Below are 26,401 nucleotides of genomic sequence, written 5' to 3'. Positions count from 1 at the left end.
TGCACCTATTTTCTATCTATGTTTCTATGTTACAAGTTTTGTTCTTAACTTTCTTTTCTATGTTGTTTCTCAATTGAATCTTTCCTTCCATCTTTTTTTCAGGACCTATCAAGAAAGTTAGCAACATAGAAAGGAAAATTAAGAACAAATTCTCAGTCATTTCCTTTTTCTAATTCTGTTAAAATCATTTGCTTTGGGTCGTGCTGTCTCACTGCAATGTTATCAGTTCATTTTTCATGACGTACATTGCAACATTCAAGTGTGATTGATGAGACAGGTTACAAGAAATACAACCACAATTGACCTAGGCCAGATATATACTATATACCTATGCGCACACACACAGATATAAATACATAAATGTATATATAGCAAGAATAACCAAAGCTTTTCTTTATGTTTACTACCTGCAGTCCAAAAAGTGTTGCTGGAAGTTTCCTCATAAGATCATAGGCTAATAATTTAACTTCCTCGAAGGTGCTATTCAAACACCCTAACAAAGCATCAGAATAGGCAGGCTGCATGGCATCAGTTATTTGTATCACTCTGTAAGTTTGACCTGTAAAAAAGCAGTTTGGAATAAAGTGCAGTTATTAAAGGTTCTACAAGGTTCATTTTAAAAATACAATTGCTGTTTTGCATCGATAATTTGCAGTACACTGTACACTTAAAGCACCTCACAATTCAGGGTCAAAACAGAATTACAATACTATTAGTATAGATTTGAATGCCACATATTAATAGATTTGTTCATATAGTGTGTGTAATGGGATCTTCAGAGGTGATAAAAGAATTTCACCAAAATCATGTTCAAATTATGCAGGGATGGTTAAACATTCAATGACTTTCGACACCAAAAGATGTTGTGGTAGAGCATTGGTTCACGAGGACAAAGAGGTGTAGGTGGATTTCATTTGGCAAAATTTGCGTTAAACGTTATTTTGAAATTAAGAGTCGCGTACAATACATCAACACATAAAATAAAATAAACAGGTTGGCTTGCAGTTTAGTGGGAACACACTACAATAAACAAAGGGAGTTGTCAAAACAAGGAGAGAAAGATGAGTGTGAATACACCATGATAAATGAAGGCAGTTCTTATGGGCAAAACAAGGAACGAAAGATGAGTGAGTGGGGAAAAAAAAAATTACCCTCCGCATCGTCAGAAAGTTCAGCAATTATTCCCAAAAGACTCAAGACAATGAAATTGCTCGGGTAGGAAGCACCTGGAAACAGAGCTTGGAATAATCGTTCACACACCCACATCAAAAAATCCTGAAATACAAAAGGTATTTGCATGAAAACTGAACTGATCCTACATTTCAATAATACTTTTGTCATTATAATAATTTTAACTGCAGAAAATCTCAGTCAGCCTTGTTGTGATTATGGCACTTGGACAATATTCTTTATTTCTACTGCAAAACAAAGGAGCAAACATTAAGGTATCACAAATGCTCTGAGGAATCCAGAATGAGACATTATGTAGCATGAAGGAGGCCCCATCAGTGCCAGTTAAAGGGATCATCAACCATGTACAAGTTAGTCGGCAAGTGATGATGAACCTCATCTACTGCATCCGCTGCTCTAGATGCCAGCTGATTTACATCGGTGAGACTAAGCGGAGGTTGGGCGATCGTTTCGCCGAACACCTCCGCTCAGTCCGCAAGAACCTACCTGAACTCCTGGTGGCTCAGCACTTCAACTCCCCCTCCCATTCCCAATCAGACCTCTCTGTCCTGGGTCGCCTCCATTGCCAGAGTGAGCAACACCGGAAATTGGAGGAACAGCACCTCATATTCCGCCTGGGTAGCCTGCGTCCGGCGGGCATGAACACTGAATTCTCCCAATTTTGCTAGCCCTTGCTGTCTCCTCCCCTTCCTTAACCCTCGAGCTGTCTCCTCCCATCCCCCCGCCCTCGGGCTCCTCCTCCTCCCTTTTTCCTTCCTTCTCCCCCCCCCCCACCCCCTATCAGTCTGAAGAAGGGTTTCGGCCCGAAACGTCACCTATTTCCTTCGCTCCATAGATGCTGCTGCACCCGCTGAGTTTCTCCAGCATTTTTGTGTACCTTCGATTTTCCAGCATCTGCAGTTCCTTCTTGAACACAAGTGATGATGAACTACTGTTGCAACCGTGCATATCTTCATTACTTTCCGAGATAGACACAAAATGCTGGAGTAAATCAGCGGGACAGGCAGCATATCTGGAGAGAAGGAATGGGTGACGTTTCGGGTCGAGACCCTTCTTCAGACTGTTATCATTGTTATGCTTATCACCTGTCGAAAGACGAATTACCAAATTCAAAGCTTCTGTGCAAATTTGTTTAAGTAAAACTCTGCTAATGCAGCACATTTGGGACATTGGTGATGTGGACAAGTGGATTTTCCAGGATATCAGATGATATTTTAATATTACTCCTCTCCTCTCTCCCAGGATTCTTTCTCCACCCCACAATTAGTCTGAAGGGATAGAAAATAGGCTTGATGAAAGGAAGCAGAGGGTGATGGTGGAAGGTTGTTTTTGAAAGTGGAGGCCAGTGACGTGCTGTGCCTCAGGGTTCAGTGCTGGGTTCATTGCTGTTTGTCATCCAACGATTTGGATAAGAATAGTACGTTTGCAGATGGGCTGAGGAATGGTTAATGGAGTATCTGTCCAAATATTTTTTAAACGTTGTAATAGTACCTGCCTCAACTACCTCCTCTGGCAGCTCATGTCATATACCTACCACCCTTTGTGTAAATAAAGTTGGCCCTCAGATTCCTATTAAATCTTTCCCCTCTTACCTATGTCCTCTCGTTCTTGAGTAAGTTCTTTATTCAATATTTAAGATGAGACCAAGGTATGGATGAATGTCTCTCAATAATTATACTTTTGTTCTTAAAGTGAACACAGTTATACTGAAAAAAAATGTTATTCAAAGAACCAGAAGATTCTTTAAAAAGAGTAAAAATCAATGGCACTATTTACACCAATTAAATATTCAATTTTAATAGCACACAAACCAATCAATTATTTATTTCTAAGTGTAGAGCTTTATTATTAACTAATTATTCTCTACCTTGTACTGTTGAAGCTGAGTTTCTGGATCCTGATTATTTGCTTTTTCTTCACATCCGCTGTTCTTCTGCCTATTAATTGCCTGAGTTTGTTTATAAAGTATTTGGGAACTGTCCCTTATCCTGTAGAAGAGCTGCATCAAAGATTGTTGAAAGAGAGGCAAGTTATATTTAAATATCAAGAATGCATTTAAAATACTTGAAACAAATTCCATACCGCGGTGATGTTGTGAGAAGGTAACTGCAAAAGGAGAATGGAAACTGGCTGACCTTTCTCATTACCCACACAATCTTCTGCCTTATGGCAGGAAACTGACTGTTCAGGTTATACGGAAGGAAGAATTTTACCAAGTCCATCTCTCGCTGAGATACCATCTCTGTAGTGCGGTTTGTCTCACATATCAAACCCAAGGCATCTAAACGGACCTGTAAACAGAATGGGATGTTTTTTGTAACTTTGTTATTTCCGAGTTCCTCTTAATACTGTGCCTTTCATTGTCACAAAAGCTGCTACCTTCATTTCACCTACATTGACCAGCACTTGATATGTGCCCATTATACAATTCAAAAGCAAAACAGGGAACTGCAATGTGAGCTGCAGCCAATTCTGTGCCATCCTCAACCATTTTCATCCCTTCTCACAGTGAAGCCAAAATAATCAGTAGTCCAAGCAACATTGATACGTAGTAATTAGAAAATGTAAGTCACAATACTTATTTCCAAACTACAATTTATTTTTGTTTAGCTATTACCAGCTAAGAAAAATTGAGAGTTAACTATTGGAACCATAAACATGCAAACCTCTCTTCCTGCCAATAATATTACTTAGGAGTTTTGATAACAGATGCCACCTTACTCAAATAATGCAGTGGCAGTGGTGGAGAATCTTACTCATTCATTAGTAATGAAATGGTACACAGCAGTTTAATGGGATTAGGAGATAATCAATTATCTGTGCCTGATGGTCAGCGATGTTTAATAAAATATGTCCCAGCAATAAGGATGGATTTATTTTGATCTTCCAGCAATCTCTAAATTGAAGAGTGGCTTCTGGGACTGGAGGTTAACAAAGGGACCTAAACTAATGCTGCAAAGCCAGCTTGAAATGAGCATTATAAAGAAGGTAGGGACTGCAAAATAAGAAAGACCACTTAAGAAAGGTTGAGGAAAAAAGTCACTGCTGGATTACAGTGTGGAAAAATATGAAGTCATTTGCTTGGAAGGAAAGAAGGAAAACTAGTATTTTTTTCCTCCAAAGGATGCTGGGTTTCAAAGAGCCAACCGAGTGATCACCCTAGCGCACAAATCAAAGAAAATTAACAGACATTCAGCAAATGATCAGGAAAGCATATGGGATGCTTGCTTATATTTAAGGTTGGTGCAAGCATGGTATTGATTTACTATTGTCATGTGTACCTAGACTCATGCAGCGTGGAAACAGGCCCTTTGTCCAAACTTGCCCACATTGACCAACATGCCCCATCTATACTAGTCCTACCTGCATGCTTTTGGCCTATATCCCTCTAAACCTACCCTATCCATGTACCTGCCTAAGATAACCTTTTAGATACAGTGAAAAACAGTTTTGTGTAATATGCAAGAAAATCATAGTGTACAACAAGGTTTGCTGCAACTAAATGAAAGTTGGATGAGATTACACCCAGGGTACTCTGTACACATTGATCACGTAACCCGAGAAAGGGCTTACTTCACCTAGATGGAGTGTTCTGAGAGTTCTTTGGTTTGAACAGAGATCATATTATGTTGGCTCTTAGAACCCTATGAGAGCATCGTTCTTTGAGGAGAGTTTGTGTTAAATTAGTCTATGTTTGCTGCAGTTTGGAAGATATGATATTAAAATACAGAATTCAGATATTGAATACTTTGAATCTAGCAGGGCAGAGGTAGTCTAAATCTTGGAGTCAATGTCCCTATATTAGGAATTGGCATTTGAACGATAGAGCAAATATACCATGACAGGATCACTATTTTATCAAATTTTCTTTAGGGTTATAGATACTCAATAAATAGCGTGCCTAAAACTCTGAGCGATTTTTGTTTTAGGCACAAAGTGAATCAAGGGTTAAAGGAAATCTAGGATTAAATTATTAAGACAGGAAGCTGGAGTGATGGCTAACAAAGTACTAAAAGAAGAAATGACATACTTTGTAATCTCTCCTTCACCTCTTCCTCCAGAGCAGTCTACAACAACGATTATTTGTTTATGTTACAATGCTTTAATGCAGGACACCACCTTGTTGGTTTGCAAGGAGCAAAGTGGGGCAAATGAGATTAAAAAATTTTTTTTAACACGTATATATGATGCAGAGCTGCCAAGTTTTGTCAGAGCATTTCAGTATTCGAGTACCTGAAAAAAGTATTTTGCTGAGGAAATCAGTATTTTTACGCGGCACCATTTTGCTTTAAAAAATGTTATTTTTTATGTGCAGTCATACCCATGTAAGAGTACAAGAATGCATAACTTTGCTACAAATTGACATGTCTTCTACACACCTTACTTGACAGTGCATTCATTGCCATCTCTTTGTATACTGCTGTTTGAATGGCTGCTTCCTGCTTTTAGCACCAGATGATGATGTAGAAGCCTTTTTGGAAGCCTCCCTCGTTCCCTCTCTCTCTCTCCCTTTCTCCATCCCTCCCTCTCTCTCCCTCCCTCTCTCCCCCTTTCCCTCCCACACACCTCTCTTCCTCCATCTCTCCTCCTTCCTTTTTTTCTCTCTCCCTCTCTTATTCCTTTCCTCCCTCTCTCTCCCTCTCTCCTTCACCCCCTCTCCCTCACTCCTTCCCCTCTCCATCCTCTCCCTCTCTCCACCCCTCCCTCTCTCCCCCTTGAGCCCACCCACCATTCTGCGAATCCCAATGTAACTGCAATCCCACTGGTAACATTTCACCACCAGGCTGATCTGGAATTCTACCACTGCCTGAAAAATAATAAAAGGGTCAACTACCACTGAGAAAGAGAATTCCAAAGACTCAATTCAATTCAATTCAATTCAATTCAATTTATTGTCATTTGGACCCCTTGAGGTCCAAACGAAATGCCGTTTCTGCAGCCATACATTACAAACAAATAGACCCAAGACACAACATATTTTACATAAACATCCATCACATCGCTGTGATGGAAGGCCAAAAAAACTTTTCTCTCCACTGCACTCTCCCCCCCGATGTCAGAGTCAAAGTCAAAGCCCCCGGCGGGCGATGGCGATTGTCCCGTGGTCATTTAAGCCACGCCGGGTGATGCAAGGTCACACACCGGGTCTTGGTGTTAGAGCCCCCGGCGTGCGCTCGCAAACTCCCGCGGCCATTCCAAGCCGCGCGGGGCGATGGTGTAAGGCCCCCGCTCCAGGAGCTCTTCAACCCCGCAACTCGGGCGGGAGAAGTCGCCGTTGCGGGAGCCCTGAAAAGCGGTCTCCCTCCAGGGACCCGCGGGCTCCCGGTGCCGTCCGCCAAACCCGCAGTTGCAGCCACCGAATCTCCGGGGGTCGGGCCGCAGCAGCGTCCACCACAGCTCCACCCGCTCCGGACTCGGCCAGCTCCGCGACGGTAAGGTGAGTGTCGGCACTGGAGCCCCCGGTCTTCCTGTTGGAGGCCGCTCCTCGTTGCAGCCCCAACGACAACGGAGACCCATTGTTATACGAGAATTTTCCTGAACAGTCTGTGACCCATAGCGCTGTGGCCATAGCGCTATGTGTAAAGCCCATAGTTCTATGTGTAAAGCCCATAGTTCTATGTGTAAAGCCCATAATTCTATGTGTAAAGCCCATAGTTCTATGTGTAAAGCCCATAGTTCTATGTGTAAAGCCCATATCGCTCCAGCTGGTAGCGCTATTTTTAGAACCCATAGCGCTGTTGCCGACAGCTCTTCGTTTAAATTCCCACGCATTAAACTGACAGCGTTGTTTAAACCTGGAGCGGGACAGGCAGCCTGGAGAGAAGGAATGGGTGACGTTTCTGGTCGAGAGCCTTCTTCAGACTGAACTGAATTCCGTATTTAAAATCCGTATTCAACAACACAAAACCGTACATCCATATTCTAATTGCATTTCCGTTCAAAATATGGAAAATCCGTACTTCTTGGCAGCTCTGCATGATGTAATGGAAACTCTGAGGGGAACTTACAATCAGTAAAGCATAAAACATTCAAGTACTCTTCTTTTAATTATACATATTAGAACTGTCAACCACCTGGACATCAGCCGCCAACATGAATCATCTATTAGAACATACAACAGAACAGCGCAGGAAGAGACCCCTCGGCCCACAATATCTGTGCTGAACATAATGCCAAGTTGAACCAATCTCTGCCTGCACGTGATTCATACCCCTCAACTCCCTGCATATCCATGTGACTTGGTGGACGAAGGGCCTGTTTCCATGTTGTAGCTCTAAATTAAACTAAACGTTGGCTGTTTAATCCAAGATCCCGAAAAAATAGTTTTCAGATTGTTGTTCATACCTGTTCATGTTTGTGAACCAAAGCCTGTTTTATCAGGCTGACAGGTATCAGCTGGTCCCATGTAGATTTATCCTCAGTACTCCAGAGTCCCTGAGCTCGAGCTGTTCTCAGGCAGGTCATCAATGCTCCGAGAGCACCTCTACAGCTGAGGGCACCTAAAGGAAACAAACCAAGCAATCTGCTTAATGGCATGAAGACTCATCAATCAAACCAGTTTGGGGAAAGTTGAAAGGAAAAAAGTTGGACATTATAAAATAAATATTCCTCATGTGAAATATGTCAATATTTAATTGACTATTAGGACATTAAAAATATACAATTCCTCTTTTAAGAACAGGCACATTGAGATCACATGGTATCAACAAAGAATGTGAAAACATCTCTCACAAAATGGGGAAACCAGGTAGGTGAATAACAGCCCAAATTGTTTCAGTCTACTTCTATCTTTGTTTATGATGTAAGAAGTCATTCAGCCCACCAAGTATCTGCTGACTCTCAGACCAATACCATGAGTCCCTTGTACCCATTTAGTTTAGTTTAGTGATACAGCATGGAAACAGGCCCTCCGACCCACCAGGTCCGCATCAACCAGCAATCACCCATATAGTAGTTCTATCCTACACACTAGGGACAATTTACCCAAACTTATTAACTTACAAACTTGCATGTCTTTGGAGCATGGGAGAATATAGGAGCACCCAGAGAAAATCCATGCAGCCACAGGGAAAAAGTTCAATCTCCAAACAGACAGCACCCGAGACCAGGATTGAACCCGGGTCTCTGGCACTGCAAGGCAGCAACTCTACAGCTGCGCCACGGTGCCACTACTTGTTTTCTAGCGACCTATTTTCTTACAATCTATTTTCTCTCACATCCCCCTCTAATTCTCCTATTGCCCACCTACAACAAGAGCAATTTAGCAGCCAATTTATTATGGGGAACAAGGAAACGGCAGACAAGTTGAACAGGTACTTTGGATCCGTCTTCACTAAGGAAACAAACAATCTCCCTAACGTACTAGTGGCCAGAGGATCTAGGGTGACAGAAGAACTGAAGGAAATTCACATTAGGCAGGAAATGGTGGGACTGAAGGCTGATAAATCCTCAGGGCCTGATGGTCTGCATCCCAGGGTACTTAAGGAAGTGGCTCTAGAAATCGTGGATGCATTGGTGATCATTTTCCAATGTTCTATAGATTCAGGATCAGTTCCTGTGGATTGGAGGGTAGCTAATGTTATCCCACTTTTTAAGAAATGCAGGAGAGAGAAAACAGGGAATTACAGACCAGTTAGCCTGACATCGGTGGTGGGGAAGATGCTGAAGTCAATTATAAAAGATGAAATAGCCGCACATTTGGATAGCAGTAACAGTCGGGCCGAATCAGCATGGATTTACGAAGGGGAAATCAGCTTGACTAATCTTCTCGAATTTTTTGAGGATGTAACTAGGAAAATGGACAAGGGGGAGCCAGTGCATGTAGAGTACCTAGACTTTCAGAAAGCATACTTCTAATAAAATAAAATATTTAAAAAAAAAAAAAAAAAAAAAAGAAAGCATTTGATAAGGTCCCACATAGGAGATTAGTGGGCAAAATCAGAGCACATGGTATGGGGGTAGGGTACTGACATGGATAGAAAATTGGTTGGCAGACAGGAAACAAAGAGTAGGGATTAACGGGTCCCTTTCAGACTAGTGGGGTACCGCAAAGCTCGCCTGGAATATTGTGTTCAGTTTTGATCTCCAAATTTAAGGAAGGATATTCTTGCTGGGACCGCAGCTATTTACAATATACATCAATGATTTAGATGAAGGGATTCAAAGTAACATTAGCAAATTTGCAGATGATACAAAGCTGGGTGGCAGTGTGAACTGTGAGGAGGATGCTATAAGGATGCAGGGTGACTTGGACAGTTGGGTGAGTGGGCAGATGCATGGCAGATGCCGTTTAATGTGGATAAATGTGAGGTTATCCACTTTGCTGGCAAAAACAGGAAGGCAGATTATTATCTGAATGGTGTCAAGTTGGGAAAAGAAGAAGTACAAAGATATCTGGGAGTCCTTGTTCGTCAGTCACTGAAAGTAAGCATGCTGGTAATGCAGGCAGTGAAGAATGCTAATGGCATGTTGGCCTTCATAACAAAAGGAGTTGAGCAAAGAGGTCCTCTGCAGTTGTACAGGGCCCTAGTGAAACCACACCTGGAGTACTTGTGCAGTTTTGGTCTCCAAATTTGAGGGAGGACATTCTTGATATTGAGGGGATGCAGCATAGGTTCACGAGGTTAATTCCCGGGATGGCGGGACTGCGTATTGTTGAAAGAATGGAGCGAATGGGCTTGTATACACTGGAATTTAGAAGGATGAAAGGGGATCTTATTGAATCATATAAGTTTAAGAATAAGGGGCAGGCCATTTAGAACGGAGATGAGGAAACACTTTTTCACCCAGAGAGATGTGAATCTATGGAATTCTCTCGCCTCAGAAGGCAGTGGAGGCCAATTCTCTGGATGCTTTCAAGAGAGTTAGATAGAGCTCTCAATGATAGCGGAGTCAGGGGATATGGGGAGAAGGCAGGAACGGGGTAGTGAATGTAGATGATCAGCCATGATCACAGTGAATGGTAGTGCTGGCTCGAAGGGCCGAATGGCCTACTCCTGCACCTATTGTCTATTGTCTAATTAACCTACCAAACCATACATATTGTGGGATGAAACTAAAGAACAGAGAGCATATCCATGCAGGGAACAGGGAGAAGGTACAAATGCCACACAGACAGCACTAGAGATCAGAATCAAACATGCATTCCTTCCACAAACATCCCACACAAATTATAATGTGCACCATCTGCAAAATGCACTGCAGGTACTCACCCAAACTACTCTGGCAGCACCTCCTAAACACCCCAATACCATTGAGGGAGGATAAGGGCAGCGTGCATGGGTACACCATTAGCTGAATGTCTCTTTCCAACCTACACACCATTCTGCCCAGGAACTATATTGCCACTCCTTCATTGTCAGTGAATCTAAATCCTGGAACTCCCTTCCTAAAAATGCTTTGGAGATACCTTGACCAAATAAAAAGACTTCTGAAGTTCAAAAAGATGGGGCAAGACAAATGGGAATGGGCATTAAATGCTGAACCTTCCTGCCACACACTAACGCAGATCTTTTATATTTTTTTAATATAGGAAAAGCCGATGAAGACAGTATCTATGTTATGGTTGTGAAGCCATTAAAAAAAAATAAAAAATTGATCAAAGCAAGCAGAATAACAGAATTGCAAAAATGATTATAAAACGCACTGGTTATCACTATGGAGCATGTGAAAGTAAAGTATGTGGAGATGTATAAATCATTTGTTTTTTCCTGGGCAGGAATATTCTTTGAAGAGAAACAATAATGAATCTGCATTTTTTAATAACACATGTCATGGCTTCAATTTGTCCCAAGGTACTTTACAGTCAATAAAGACACATGAAGTACAGCTACTGATGTGACATGCAGGGAAGTGTGACAGCCAACTTACACACAGGACAAACCCAGAAACAGCAAATAATAGTAAAACAGTCTATTTCAGTGCCATAGACTGAGGTATAGGTTTGCCAAGAACAGTGTCATGGAATGTTTTCCACGAGAGCTTGAGTTTTGCATTGCCCTCAGTAGAAGTTTTAGTATAGATCGTCTGTTAGGTTGCTGGAGTGAGGCTTAAAATCATGATCGGCGCTTGAGCTGTTCATTTACAAACAAACATTCCCAGCTGTAAAACTAAGTTTTAGTTTTAGAGATACAGTGCCGAAACAGGCCCTTCGGCCCTCCGAGTCCATGCCGTCCAGTGATACCCGCACATTAACACTGTCCTACACAGACTAGGGAAAATGTACATTGATACCCAGCCAATTAACCTACAAACCTGTACGTCTTTGGAGTTTGGGAGGAAACCGAAGATCTCAGAGAAACCCACGTAGGTCACGGGAAGGTCGTACAAACTCCGCACAGACAGCACCTGTAGTGGGGATCGAACTCGGGTGTCTGGCACTGTAGGCGTTGTAAGGCAGCAATTCTACCGCTGCGCCACTGTGCCACCAGGTGAGTTCAGTTATTTTGCTCCAAAGTTTTAAATATTTATTTCTAACAAGAAATTGCTAATTGCTAATATTCTGTGATGTTACGGGTATTGGTTTATTATTGTCACTTGAATACAGTGCGTGCTATCCAGTCAAATCATACTCTACATGAGTACAATCAAGCCATCCACAAGTGCAACAAATAGTGCAAAGGGAAAAATAGAACTGTGCAGAATATAGCAACACAATAGTGCTACAGTTAAAGAATAAGGACGCATAAAAAGTGCGAGGTGCACAATTACGTAGGGGTTGGGAGATCCTACCAACATTCTGGATTACGGGAGGACCGTTGATCGGTTTGATAACAGCAAGGAAGAAGTGGTTAAGGGGCTGTCCCACTGCGGCGACCTAATTGGCGAGTTTAGAAGAGTTTAGGAGAGTTTGAAACAGTGTCTTGTTAAAGACCTCCTTCGACAATGTAGAAGACTATCTACGACTACCTTCGACTACCGTCGATTACCTACGACTAACATGCCGACCTACTACGACCTACTTCGACTAAACCTACGAGTAAAAAAAAGATCAATTTTTTTCCATGGAGACCTTTTTTTTTACTAACGGGCATTTTTCAGCATGTTGAAAAATACGCCGCGACCTAGCTGAGGCCTCGAGTACGCGGGGACTACTCTCGAGCATGAAGGAGAGTTACAAAGACCTCCTAGGACCTCGTGTCAACCATGCTGCGAGTATGAGTCGAGGGCAAACTCTTCTAAACTAGCCAATTAGGTTGCTGCAATGGGACAGCCCTTTACTGAATAACCAGGGTGAAAATGGTCCTTGGTTATGTTGGCTGCTTTCCCCAAGGCACCATGATCTGTAGATGAAGTTGATGGTGGGGAGGCTGGACTGCGTGATGGGCCAGACTACATGCACAACTCTGCAATTCCTTGCGATCTTGTGCAGGGCCGTTGCCAAATTAAGCTGTGACGCATCTCAATAGAAAGCTTTCTATAGTGCATTTGTGGACCATGGTAAGAGTCATTGGAGACCTGCCAAACTTCCTTCGTGCTTTGAGGAAATTGAGGCGTCGGTGTGCTTTCATGACCGCATCTTCTATGTGGTGGGTTTAACTTTATACATTAATAAAAAAGTTCACCATCTACAAAATAAGCTTTTATTTAGTTTTGCACTGGAGCACTGTCTTTAAAGTATGTTTTACTCTTTCAAGAAGTTACTAGTCAGAGGAATCAAATTGGATGGATATTAATGAAAGGAAAATGTTAAATTTGTTAATTTTAATACAAACAGCAAGCAAGAAGCTCATGCTGCAATGTAACATTGAAAATGTACTACACAAAAACAACTTATTTTAGCGTGCATGGAGTACAAATGCCCTACCTTTAGATGTAGTCAGGCTAATCCCTTTTCTGGTGGCAAATACCATTTATAATTTAAGTTTGCTTTCTCTTCCTGACCCTGATCAATTGTTCCATACTTCCAGCAATTCTTTATTACAAACCAAGTCCGAGTAGACCTGGTATATGTTTGAAATAAATGGTACTCGGCTATTGAACTTAAAATGTAAATGCAGATAAGGTTTACACAAAGGGTTAAATAACCAACATTTGTTCAGAGAGATTTTCCTCCCCCTCAAAAAAGTATGTGTTCTATTTTAGGACAAAAGATAATGAACAGGTAAATCACGTATTAGTAAAAGGAAATATGCAGCAGAGGACATACGGTTAAGGTGGGGGAAAGGAAGAAGATTTAATAGGAACCCAAGGGTTAACCTTTCTTTTGTTACATAAAGGGCGGTGGGTATATGGAATGAGCTGCAAGTGGAGGTAGTTGAGGCAGATACTAATGTTTAATAGTCATTTGACAGGTACATGGATAGGATAGGTTTAGCAGATTATGGGCCAAGCACAGGCAGGTGGGACTAGTGTAGATGGGGCAAGTTCTTCGGCATGGACAATTTGGGCCGAAGGGCCTGTTTCCATGTTGTATGACACTAAGACGCTGACTAAAAACTTAGTTAGTTAAGCAGCAAACACAGAAAAATTCTATTCATCCAGTCAGTGTAAATATCATCAGCTTTGTTCATTTCTCTTACTCACCGTTCTTACCAGCCTTGTCAGAAGAGCGAATCTCTTCGATCATATAGGTCAGGCTGTCTGGATTGCATTTCAATAACTTGGGAAGATAGTGGTCAATGATGGCAGTTGTTTGGCTGGACTTCTCGTCACACAAGGCCATGAGAAATGGCAAGACCCAGGTTTTGTGCCACTGTTCAATCCAATTGCTTGATTGGGGTGAAGAATTCAACTGATTCTTATGACCGATGAACATTTTTTCCAATAAATCGGTTGCATATGTTGCTAATGACTGCTCATGCATTATCCCTAAGACTTGTTTAGGAATGGAGTCATCGACGGCTAGTATATAATCAGTACCCAAATATTCTACTAAACAGCTCAGCGAAATATATTTTCCTTTGATGTGCCATTCTAAATCCAGCAAACTCTGTGTCAGATTTAAGAAGAATAAATCTGTCTCTTCAGTTGAACCTTCGATGGTCTTCTGGTGAATCTTTAAAATGTTTTTAAATATAGCTTTAGTCTGATATCTCAATGCATCCAAAGGATGTTCCAAATGTGTCCAAACATATCCTAGCAGTTTCTGAATGGATTCAGAGTTTCCATTCAAGGAATGTTTCAGATGCTGGGAGCAGGAGTCAGAATGGAGAGCATCTAATGCAGATGTTGTCCAAAAACTCAGAGTTCTGGAAACCGACAATGCCATACTGGATTCCTGCAAACTAAAACAAAAAGACATGAGTGACAACAGGAGAATATGTACATATACAAATAAAATACAGCACACTCATTCACCAAACCCAATCCATACAATGAGGGTGGTAAAGAAAGCTTTTGGTGTGCTGGCCTTTATAAATCAGAGCATTGAGTATAGAAGTTGGGATGTAATGTTAAAATTGTACAAGGCATTGGTGAGGCCAATTCTGGAGTATGGTGTACAATTTTGGTCGCCTAATTATAGGAAGGATGTCAACAAAATAGAGAGAGTACAGAGGAGATTTACTAGAATGTTGCCTGGGTTTCAGCAACTAAGTTACAGAGAAAGGTTGAACAAGTTAGGGCTTTATTCTTTGGAGCGCAGAAGGTTAAGGGGGGACTTGATAGAGGTTTTTAAAATGATGAGAGGGATAGACAGAGTTGACGTGGAAAAGCTTTTCCCACTGAGAGTAGGGAAGATTCAAACAAGGGGACATGACTTGAGAATTAAGGGACTGAAGTTTAGGGGTAACATGAGGGGGAACTTCTTTACTCAGAGAGTGGTAGCTGTGTGGAATGAGCTTCCAGTGAAGGTGGTGGAGGCAGGTTCGTTTTTATCATTTAAAAATAAATTGGATACAAGTTGTAATACCTGGCAGGTTCACAGAAGCAAGAAGAAAGCCAGTAATTTTGCAAATAAAGTGTAAGGTCCTGACCCTAAACTTCACCTGTACATTCCTTCCACAGAGCCTGATCCTTCATTAGTAAGGGTGTCAGGGGTTATGGGGAGAAGGCAGGATAATGGGATTGAGAGGGAAAGATAGATCAGCCATGATTGAATGGTGGAGTAGACGTGATGGGACGAATGGCCTAATTCTGCTCCTAGAACTTATGAATCATAGCCCATTGAATTTTGCTCAAGATTCCAGCATCTGCAGACACTTGGCTCCAGCCTAACTTTATTACCTGAATACCCAAGTTATATTCCCTCTGTGTCACCTTCAATATCAACAGTAGCTGCTAATGAAAGGATGTGAATATTCTTAGGATTTAGTCTTGTTGGTGATATTTGACTACACTCTTATTATATGGAATACATCTGCAGCTGAAGTAGCAATTATATAATTGAGATTACTGAGCAAGTTTGAGTGTTATGGAATTGTTAACCCGACTTTACAATCTATTTAGACTTCACTTAAAACATGAAATGAAAATCAGCAATAAGATGTCCTGCAGAATTTGACATGAAATTCCAGTGCACGTGTATTTGTTGCCATTTTATGCTCCAGAGTACAATAACATGCAATTTGGTCAGCATTGAATGACTCGAACTGAACAAAGGGCTAACATTTGCACAGCTAAACAAATGCACCATAAATTGTTCACTTTGGTGAGAGTAGAGAAGAATGCAAGCAATAATACGACAATGATTTGAGCCAGAACTACGAACCCCACGTACCGAATTTAACTCCACACCAAGTTGACTGCAGTGTTTTAATAATAGGATTCTTGATTTGAAACACAAAACTGAAGTAGAGTCCTAATTGATTTTTAAATTGGAGATTCAGTTTCATTTACACACTGAGATCATTCAGCAGAGGAAGAAAACTTGGAAATGGGACAGGATCTCTTGCAGACAGTTTGACTAGCTGAAATAACCTTTTCTAAGCAAGATTCCGATGGATAATCGAGCAAGGTGACAAAAATACAAAACAAAAATATGTGGAGGGATTTGGAAGCAACTAACTTCAAATTGTAGATAGACACAAAAGGCTAGAGTAACTCAGCGGGACAGGCAGCATCTCTGGAGAAAAGGAATGGTTGGCGTTTCGGGTCGAGACACTCCGAAACGTCACCGTTCCTTCTCTCCAGAGATGCTGCCTGTCCCGCTGAGTTACTCCAGCTGTCTGTCTATATTTGGTTTAACCTAACATATGCATTAATTAAAACAAAATTCACTACAACAGTGCACAAAGCTTTAGCATTCCGATTTTTTGGTTCAAATTCTCACTAAATTATGGTCATTAATATTGCAAGTTTCTTTTAAAAAAATGAACCTTCTAAATTTATGTAGTCAGCCAGTATGGTATGAAGTAAAGATGGTGGGGATGGAAGTGTCTCTGAATAACTGCAGCCAGTTATGCGCCTTCTAATTCAAAGATCTCCCAATGAATAATTTAATAGATCAGTACATGTTGTAATAAAGTCAGCTTGTAGATAATGTTAGAACTTCAGTTTACTTTTTTAGATTAGAGATACTGCGCGGAAACAGGCCAGTCGGCCCAACGAGTCCGCGCCGACCAGCAATCCTCATCCACTAACGCTATCCTAAACACTAGGGACAATTTGCAACTTTTACCCAAGCCAATTAACCCACAAACCTGTACATCTTTGAAATGTGGGAGGAAACTGGAGCACCAGTCAGGGGTTATGAGACGAATTCCACTGGGAGGGAAAGATAGATCAGCCATGATTGAATGGCAGAGTAGACTTGATGGGTAGAATGGCTTAATTCTTCACCTATCACGTATGAACCTGGGGAAAACCCATGCAGTCACGGAGAGAACGTACAAACACCATACAGACAAAACACGTAGACAAGATCGAACCCGGGTCACTGGCGCTGTAAGACAGCAACTTTACAACTGCGCCTACCCAACTTCAACCACTCATCTGTATTTTCTAAAGCTAAAGACAGAAAGAGTCAGTACTTCCACAACTTCAATGACAAATTTGATTCAATAACATACTTGAGTACATCTTGCTTAGAGCACAGTACTTCTCTTGGATCGAATGCTTACCAGGTGTTGAGTAACAAGAGAGTGGTTAATATATCTAGCAAGAGTTGGTCACCGCCATCTCTCATGCTCCTACTGCCCCAGTCTAGCATTGTCAACGTTCCTTGGATGAGGAAAAGAACTGCATCATCAGGAGGTGCAGCTCTGTAAAGTCCCCCACAACTCTGAACAAGCCATCCTGGTGCATCATGAACTCTTTTTGTGGAGTTAAAAAGCAGATCGTGAACCTTTTAAAATAAGAAGGTGAACTAGTTAAGATGTACACATTTTATAAATTATTTAGATAACATTCCAAAACCCACTGGAAAATTACCTCTTGGAAAGGCTGGCTGCTGAAGGGAGACGCGTCTTCAACCTTTGCCCAGAGGCAGAGAATCAAGAACCAGAGGACATAGGTTTAAAGTGAGGGGGGGGGGGGGGAGGGAGATTTAATAGGAACCTGAGGGGAACTTTTTCACACACAGAGATGTGGAATCAGTTGCCAGAGGAGGTAGTTGAGGCAGGTTCTATAGCACCATCTAAAATATACTAGAATAAGTGGGACCCGTTGGATCCCATGTTCACACGGGAGGGCTGGTCACCCAATGCAATATTACACCTCTCCACCAATTCCAATAATGGTGGCCAGTGGGGGGGGGGGGGGCTTTCTGGTGCGCTAGTATGGGTGTTGTGGGCTGATGGGACAGGTTTCCGGAGGACTAGTATGGACATTGTGGGCCAAATGGATTATTGGGGTGGCAGCTCAGTCACTCAAGCCTGATGTGCTGGCAGCTCACTCACGGCTGGTGAGCTGGCAATTGACACACGGCTATTCCTTGCACCCATTTCAAGCAGGGTGCAAGGCAACCAAATTCAAATGCAGTTTCCTACCACTTCAAGCAGGGTGCAAGGCCACCGAATTCAAGTGAAGTTTCATACCACTTCAAGCAGGGTGCAAGGCCACCGAATTCAAGTGCCGTTTCCGACCACTTCAAGCAGGGTGCAACACCACCGAATTCAAGTGCAGTTTCATACCACTTCAAGCAGGGTGCAAGGCCACCAAATTCAAGTGCAGTTTCATACCACCTCAAGCAGGGTGCAAGCCCACCAAACTCAAGTGCAGATTCGTACCACTTCAAGCAGGGTGCAATGCCACCAAATTCAAGTGCAGTTTCATACCATTTCAAGCAGGGTTAAACCACCATAAAACCACACAAACCAACCACCACCAACCATTTGCTGTGCTTTATTTCAAACCAACCACCACCAACCATTTGCTGTGCTTTATTTCAAACCAACCACATTTTCATTTTCAAACCACATTAAGGGCACTCAAGGTCGGTAAAACCACACTCACAGTTTAGTGGACATGTGTTCAGTGTTATTCACAGCTCAGACTGAGAGATGTGACCCTCTCGCTCCCCCATCTTGCAGAGACTGACTGAGGCACTCAACACTTCCAGGTTTCATAGTCCCTCCGGAAGGGGCATGACCTTCAGGAGAGGGAATCTCAACATTTTTAAAACATTAATAACTCTTTTATTTTTCATCGATGGGAAAAATCCTCATGTCCTGCAGAGGAGGGGGACTCTGAGTAAGATGGCCAAAAATCACAGCCGTAAGTGGCAACGTTTTTTTCTAAAATCAATATACAGAACAGGAAGTGGTCAAGATCAGACTTTTAATAATATAGATTTGGACTTAGCTGGGAAAGGCTTAGAGGGATATGGGCCAAATGCAGGCAGGTGGGACTAGTGCAGATGGGGGAATCTTGGTCTGCACAGGTAAGAGCCTATTTCATTGTTGTATCACTATGATTCTAGAAGCTGAAATATTAAATTTTTCTTTTCACACAGGTGTGGACTGACTCGTTGAGTGTTTCCAGCATGTTCTGTTTTCACATTAGCAGCAGGTCAGATTTTCTTTTGATTTAAAATAAAAAAAGAGTTTTATTGGTGATAGTTAGTGGTTTTGGAAGAGAAGCTTGGACATGGCAACCTACTTCCCCTTCAGCACACTAGCTTCCCAAGGCCATGAAACCTTTCCTCCCAGTGTGTACAATGCTTCCTCTGAAGCATTTGTGAGTCTTAGCAGTAACCTTGATGACAACTCCCATTCACTCATAAATCAAAAAGCCTATAAAAAAAAGTTAAGAGTTCTGTTGCCCTATTCTTTACGCTTTGACAATTTCTCACCTATCCTGTGGAATTAAAATTAACAGCACTGTTTCAAACAGGACAAATTGTTACCTAAGGAGCCTTTCTAAAAAATCTCAAATCCCATTTCTGGATTCAATTGGTTTCTTCAAATACTACGCAGGTGCTAAAGGGGGATTTGATTTAGAGGAATCCTGAAATTTCCTGCCCAACAGCATTGGTGGAGAATCCTCACCAGAAGAATCTCAAATAAGTGACACACATCCACCAGGGGCAACTAGAGATGAACAATAAACGCTGGCCTTGCCTGACCAGTGACACCCAGATCCTGAGAAATAAACAAATTTAGGAGGCTAAATTGAAGCCAGATGTAAAATTATTCTGAAGGATCCAATTAAAATTTCAGGGAAATATGCAGTCAAGTGCCACTGGAGACAACGTTTTGATCATTTATGAAAAAATGTACTCTCTATTTTTTCCAAAATCACAAATTTGGAATTCAAATCGCCCTGTGAATTTTCACCCAAAGCCATCAAAATAACATCAATTAATGTTATATGTTAAATGTTGCCAATTATTCTTTAATATTTAACCATCAATGGTACTTGGAATCTGTTTGAGCATCTTACATTAATCTGGTTCTTTCCTTCTCCACAGATACTGCATGGGTTTACTGAATACTTCCAGTATTTTTTTTGGTTTTAGTTTCTGACACTCGTAGCAGTTTGCTTTTGTGTTTTGTTGGTCTCATAACAGGTTAAATATTTCTAGCACTGCGTCTCAGGCAAAAGAAAAATGGAATTAATGATAATTAACTTGAATGAACGCTCTCGCTCTGGAGAATAGTGCCACTCACCAACTTTGGTAACAATTCATCACGTTCCACAATAGTCTTGATAAACAGTAGCACAGCCATCCCAGCCGAACTCTGAACGTTCTGTAAGAAATTTCCTGAAGTGCAGAAGAAACACAAATAATCCGTTTGTTTCCCAAACCAATTTCAGTAAGATCAGATGTCATTTTAAACTCTTAGAAATTAAGAGGATGAGAAGGGTTAGTATAAAGAAAACATGCAATTTGCCTGCAATGTCAAAGATTATCTCCTGCACTCAATTAATAAACACATTAGCCACTGCCTTGCATGGAACAACATTTGTTTCTGATAAACTTACCATCGATGATTATATCAGTAAAGGATGCAAGTAGCCCACACATGCATTCACAGAGAGCTGGCTCAGGATTTTTACAGAAAATGCCATGTATTTTGCCTTGAACTTTCTGAACAAGGACCATAGACGTTTTTAAGGCTAGCAGCAAATCGTACATCAGCTTGTTCTGCAGAATGTGTTGCCCACCAAGGCTCCTAAAGCAAAGTTACAATTTTAGGTTTAGGGTAAGGTCTCTTATTGTCACGCGTACTAAGGTACAGTGAAAAGCTTCGTGTTGCATACTATCCAAACAGATCAGATAATATTGTACATAAATACAATCCAGTCAAACTCGAGTGTAATCGATAGAACAAAGGAGAAGAGACAGAGTGCATAATATAGTCCTCAGCATTGTTGAGCATCAGTTCCATTCTATATGAAAATGCACTTTTTTGAGAATAATTTAGTTTAGAGATACAGGGTAGAAACAGGCCCTTCGGCTGACTGAGTCCGCACCAACCAGCGATCACCCCACACACTAACACTATCCTACATACACTAGGGACAATTTACAATTTTTACCGAAGCCAATTAACTTATAAGCCTGTACGTCTTTGGACTACGGGAGGAAACCGGACCACACGGAGGAAACCCACGTAGACACAGGGAAAATGTACAAATTCCGTACATACACCACCCATAGTCAGGATTGAACCTGGGTCTCTGGCGCTGTAAGGCAGAACTCAACCGCTGCGCCACTGTGCTAATGTGCTAACTTTTTAAGCAAAGGACATTAATTTAATAAAGTCTGCAAAAGCGGTTCCATGGAATAATGAACCAAAGGCTAAATTTACAGCTCCTCGCATGATTGTATCAGAAATTAGAATGGTAAAAGAAAGGAAACGTGATTCTAAATTAAACCACCTTACGCAAATGCGATATATTTAAAAAATGCTCATGTCATTCAATATTTGACCTTTAATAGATGTGCAATACTGGCAATGTTTTGTTTCAGATAAAAACATATGAAGTAAATGACAGGCCCGCCAATAAACATGGAACATGAAAAACCAACAGAATAATTTGAATCAACAGAATAAATCCACAGAACAGAATGTGCAAACCTGTGAGCTCATAATCTAAACTATAATCTTAATTTCCTGTATAGAGACAACATAAATACAGGTCCACCACCGATTTTACCGGCAACTGGAGGCCCTCCTTTAATCCGGCCAAAATTACAAGAGTCCCCTTGAAATTGCCCCCCCCCCCCCACTCCCTCGGAAGTCCCCCCAAAAATGTGATTCCTCGGCCATGTGAGGCTGCCAATATTGACCTCATCAGCATTTCCATGCCGATCCATGGGTTGAATTTGTCCTCTGCGGCCGGTGCTCTGGAACTCTGGCCTGGCCGGAGCCAGCAGATCTATTCCCATTGCCGACTCTGATTTTGCGGACCATTATCTTGGTTCCCTGGCAGCCCAGGTGGACTGTTCCAGAAGTGTTGGACTCCTCCCGGAGGCTGTGACTTCTGATGGCCTGCCAAAACAGATGGCTCTGGAACCAAGGATGCCGGAAAAATCGGTGGTGGGCCTGCACTGAATATTCACCATTCTAGTTTTATTACAGCATGAAACATGGAACTTCACTACTAAATACATTTAACTTGAAGGCAGCATCCAAAGTGAGTGTAGCATGCTAGCATTTTATCAATCAGTTCTATAATTTTACAATCCAAAATCACAGACATAGCAGACTGTTGACTAATACTCAGAATAAGCTAAACCACATTTTAAATAATTATTTAGCACAACCTTAATTTTAACAAACTCACTTATTTTGCAACTTGAAGTCGAGCAGTGCTGTTTGCAGAAACTGAAGGACTGAAAAGAAGAGATAGTTACTGCTGCAATCTCACATGTTACCTCAATTTCCAAAATAACCAAAAATCAGTCAAATTTCTGTTTTTTGACCATTTCTCCACCGGGATTTAGGAAGAAGTTAACTTTTGTAATATTTTTAAAATTCAATGCATAGCCACTTAACTTTACTAAACAAACCCACAGCTTAAAAAAGAATGCTCATTGCTTCTCCCTGTTGATTTAACAAAACATTTTTTTATTAATTTATCTGGGGATTCAGAATGACTCTTTGAACAGAAAACTACAGCATAGGAACAATGTCTGTGCCGAACATGATGCCAAGATGAACTAATCTCATCTGCCGGCACCCCTCTGATCCATATCTCTCCATTGTCTGCATATCCATGTGCCTATCTAAAAGCCCCTTCATTGCCGTCACCACCCCTCCTGGAAGTGCTTTCCAGGCACCCACTGCCCTCATTACAAAAAATTGCCACAACACTTCTTGGTTGCATTTGAAAATATTTTGGCTGTCTTGTGGTCTGTGGGCCAAGAAGCTTTTAAACACAGTATGACAAAACAGGCAACAAGTGGAACAGTTATTCTTTTAAAACTGGGTGGATGGATTTGGCAAAACCAGCAAATGTCAAGGGAATATAGGAACCATTTTTCTGCCCCAAGCCTGCAGAGGAATAATTCTGAACAAGTTAAACCTCAAATGGGGCAGGACGTTACATGTTTTTATGTTTTTAGTTGTGCTATCAAACACACAGTGACAAATATAATTAGATTAATGCATTTAGAAACTCAAATTAAAATTCACACTGATGTTGCACACAGTGAAACTAAACTAACTGCAGGACTCAGAAGAATAATTGTAACAAAAATAAAAGACATGCCCAAGAGAGTAAAGTAGAACCTACCCTCCAGATATATCACCTGCATGCATTTTTCACCTGCAAACAAAACCAAATTAAAATGGTTACCATTAAAAATGCATCCGAATTAGAAAAATAATCAAATCTTATACACAATACACACAATACACAATACAATTTATTTGTCACTTGAACCTCATAGAGGCTCAAATGAAATGTTGTTTCTACAGTCATACACACATGAAAAAAAAGACCCAAGACACAACACAATTTACACAGACATCCATCACAGCGCATCTCCTCCTCGCTGTGATGGAAGGCAAAAAAACTTATCTCTCCCCTGCACTCCCCATTCCCCTCCCGATGTCAGAGTCAAAGCCCCCGGCGGGCGATGGCAATTGTCCCGCGGCCATTAAAGCCACGCCGGGTGATGCAAGGCCACGCTCCGGGTCTTGTTGTTGGCGCCCCCGGCGGGCGCTAGCAAAGTCCCGCAGCCGTTGAAGCCACGCCGGGCGATGATGTAAGGCCCCGCTCCAGGCACTCCTCGACCCCGCGACTCGGGCGGGTGAAGTCGCCGTTGCAGAAGCCTCGAAAAGCGGTCTATCACCAGGGATATTACTGCCGATATTACTGTCTGCCAGACCTGCGGTAAGCCTCCGAATCTCCGGGAGTCAGGTCACAGCAGCGCGCCACCACAGCTCCACCCGCTCCGGACTCGGCCAGCTCCATGATGGTGAATAGCTCCGCAGCTCCGTGACTGGAGCCCCAGGACGTTCCTGCTGGAGGCCGCTCCACGTTGCAGCCCCAACAACAACGGAGACCCGACAGGGAAAAGATCGGGTTCTCCGTGCAGGGGAAAGGTTTTAAAAGTTTCCCCCCCCACCCCCCACCCCCCCCCCACACACACATACCCCATCAAAAAAATAATAAAAACTACATTAAAACGGGACAAAAAATAACAAAAAGACAAACGAACTGCAGAGGCCGCTGCAACGTGAGTCGCGCCGTTGCAGTTTCCTCTACCTTCCTATCCTGAATACCAAATCTAAAACATGCCAAATCTACAGTGCACTATGCCTCCTTTAACTTTCAGATTTTTAAAGCCAGTTTGATTACCCGCAAGGACTTTCTGATAAAACAAATATTAGAAAATTCTTACTGCTATTAGAAACTAGAGGTGATGGGGTGACCAATTTAAAATTACCATCACAAGGATAAAAGGTGGGTTAAGAAAATGTCCTTAACACAGGTATTTAAAGCATGAATTGCTTTATTAGTGAGTGTAACTAGTATTGATGTTATTCATTTATTGAACTTTTGTCTATTATATATTATCTATGGGAATTGTGTTTACAGGCCTGTTATGCTGCTGCAAGTAATAATTTCATTGTTCGCTGCCGTTACATATGACAATTAAACACTATTGACTCTCTTGACTGAATCAAATCCCAGTGCAATTTTAACTGAGGAAAATGAATACATATTTGAAGTAGGGCTATAATGAGAATGGAGGATTGAAGAATGAGATTAGGATTGAGATTAAGCAAAATTAACATTAAAACATTTTTTTTAACTCTCCTTTGGGCTGTAAACTTCCACAGATATGTAAAATTAGCCGAATCCCCTCCACTCCAGAACAATGCAAGATGGAAGAAGGATGTGCACTTTAAAGTGCAATCTGAATATGAAATTAATCTGGTGTAAAATAATAGTGTAAGGGGTTATGGGGAGAAGGCAGGAGAATGGGGTTGAGACAGAAAGATAGATCAGCCATGATTGAATGGCGGAGTAGTCTTGATGGGCCGAATGGCCTAATTCTGCTGCTAGAATTTATGAATTAATGAAATCAGTCAAGGTTATGCCATTGACCAATCTTACCCAGGCTAAAATTCTCCATGCAGGCTGCAATGGAGTCAATCGTCTTCCTAACGTGGGATTTCTCCACCGTTAACATTTCCTTCCTCAGGCAACTGACGAGGCAACCAACCACTTCTTCCTCCAGGTTTTCAGGAACACAGCCCAGAGTACTGCAAAAGAACACGAGTATACTGTCTGAATGAAACCTTTTGTGCAAATACATTAAAAAAAAAGCATCTTGGTGTGGGCGTACTTCATTTTAAAATATTTAAATACAGTACAAGAGCCACACTATGTTTAAGCCACCAGACCACAAATGCAGTTTAACTAAGCCCAATATAGATATTTGGCATACAACAGTTACCTAAACTTGCACAGAGCGGATTAGAAAGTTAAATGAGGTGAATTTTACCAGATGACACCACTTTTGAAGGTAAATAGTACACAAGGTTACACAAAAATGCTGGAGAAACTCAGCGGGTGCTGCAGCATCTATGGAGCGAAGGAAATAGGCAACGTTTCGGCCCGAAACGTTGCCTATCTCCTTCGCTCCATAGATGCTGCCGCACCCGCTGAGTTTCTCCAGCATTTTTGTGTACCTTTGATTTTCCAGCATCTGCAGTTCCTTATTAAACACTTTAGTACACAACGTTATTCCTGATCACATCTTTATGACACTCTGCACTCATATCTACCTTCTCTCTCGAAAACTTAGTTCATTCTGCAAAACAAGATAGACACAAAATGCTGAGTAACTCAGCAGGTCAGGCAGTATCTTCATGCAGACAGCACCCAAGGAGAAAGCGAATGGCATGTTGGCCTTTATAACAAGAGGAGTTGAGTATAGGAGCAAAGAGGTCCTTCTGCAGTTGTACAGGCCCCAAGTGAGACCACACCTGGAGTATGGTGTGCAGTTTTGGTCCCCTAATTTGAGGAAAGACATTCTTGCTATTGCTACTTTCAAGAGGAGCAAGGGCCCTTAATGATAGCGGAGTCAGGGGATATGGGGAGAAGGCAGGAACGGGGTACTGATTGGGGATAATCAGCCATGATCACATTGAATGGTGGTGCTGGCTCAAAGGGCCGAATGGCCTACTCCTGCACCTATTGTCTATTGCCCGGATTGAACCAGGGTCTCTGGCGCTGAGGCAGTTCTACCAACTGCGCCACTGTGCCGTCCATTGTCATATTTTCATAAGAAATAGAAGTAGTAGGCCACTCATGTCTACTCTGCCATCCCGCAGGATATGCTTGCTCTTTCACCTCAACAACCATTGATTCCTTTATCGATTATTGTTTTGAATATAGTTAGCAATATTCTTTGTGATTACAT

At 41.8% G+C, this 26,401-nt stretch overlaps 1 protein-coding gene across 2 annotated transcripts in view; it reads right to left on the bottom strand.

Moving 5' to 3' along the window:
- Positions 1 to 26,401, bottom strand: part of thada (THADA armadillo repeat containing) — a 350,054-nt gene that overhangs the window by 310,275 nt on the left and 13,378 nt on the right. For both annotated transcript variants that reach the window (XM_033025547.1, XM_033025548.1), the window contains exons 4-15: positions 25,090 to 25,238; positions 23,257 to 23,289; positions 22,306 to 22,354; positions 20,497 to 20,687; positions 20,181 to 20,275; positions 17,193 to 17,416; positions 13,717 to 14,417; positions 7,537 to 7,691; positions 3,327 to 3,482; positions 3,059 to 3,190; positions 1,152 to 1,275; positions 408 to 559 (exon numbers count right to left, since the gene is read on the bottom strand). In XM_033025547.1, coding sequence (XP_032881438.1) covers positions 408 to 559; positions 1,152 to 1,275; positions 3,059 to 3,190; positions 3,327 to 3,482; positions 7,537 to 7,691; positions 13,717 to 14,417; positions 17,193 to 17,416; positions 20,181 to 20,275; positions 20,497 to 20,687; positions 22,306 to 22,354; positions 23,257 to 23,289; positions 25,090 to 25,238 — 2,161 coding nt within the window. The remainder of the gene's footprint in view (positions 1 to 407; positions 560 to 1,151; positions 1,276 to 3,058; positions 3,191 to 3,326; positions 3,483 to 7,536; positions 7,692 to 13,716; positions 14,418 to 17,192; positions 17,417 to 20,180; positions 20,276 to 20,496; positions 20,688 to 22,305; positions 22,355 to 23,256; positions 23,290 to 25,089; positions 25,239 to 26,401) is intronic.

The sequence above is a fragment of the Amblyraja radiata genome, chromosome 8 (genome assembly GCF_010909765.2).
Source record: "Amblyraja radiata isolate CabotCenter1 chromosome 8, sAmbRad1.1.pri, whole genome shotgun sequence".
Taxonomy (NCBI): Eukaryota; Metazoa; Chordata; class Chondrichthyes; order Rajiformes; family Rajidae; genus Amblyraja; species Amblyraja radiata.
Note: the sequence above shows the minus strand (reverse complement) of the source record. Positions and strands in the feature narration are given on the sequence as shown.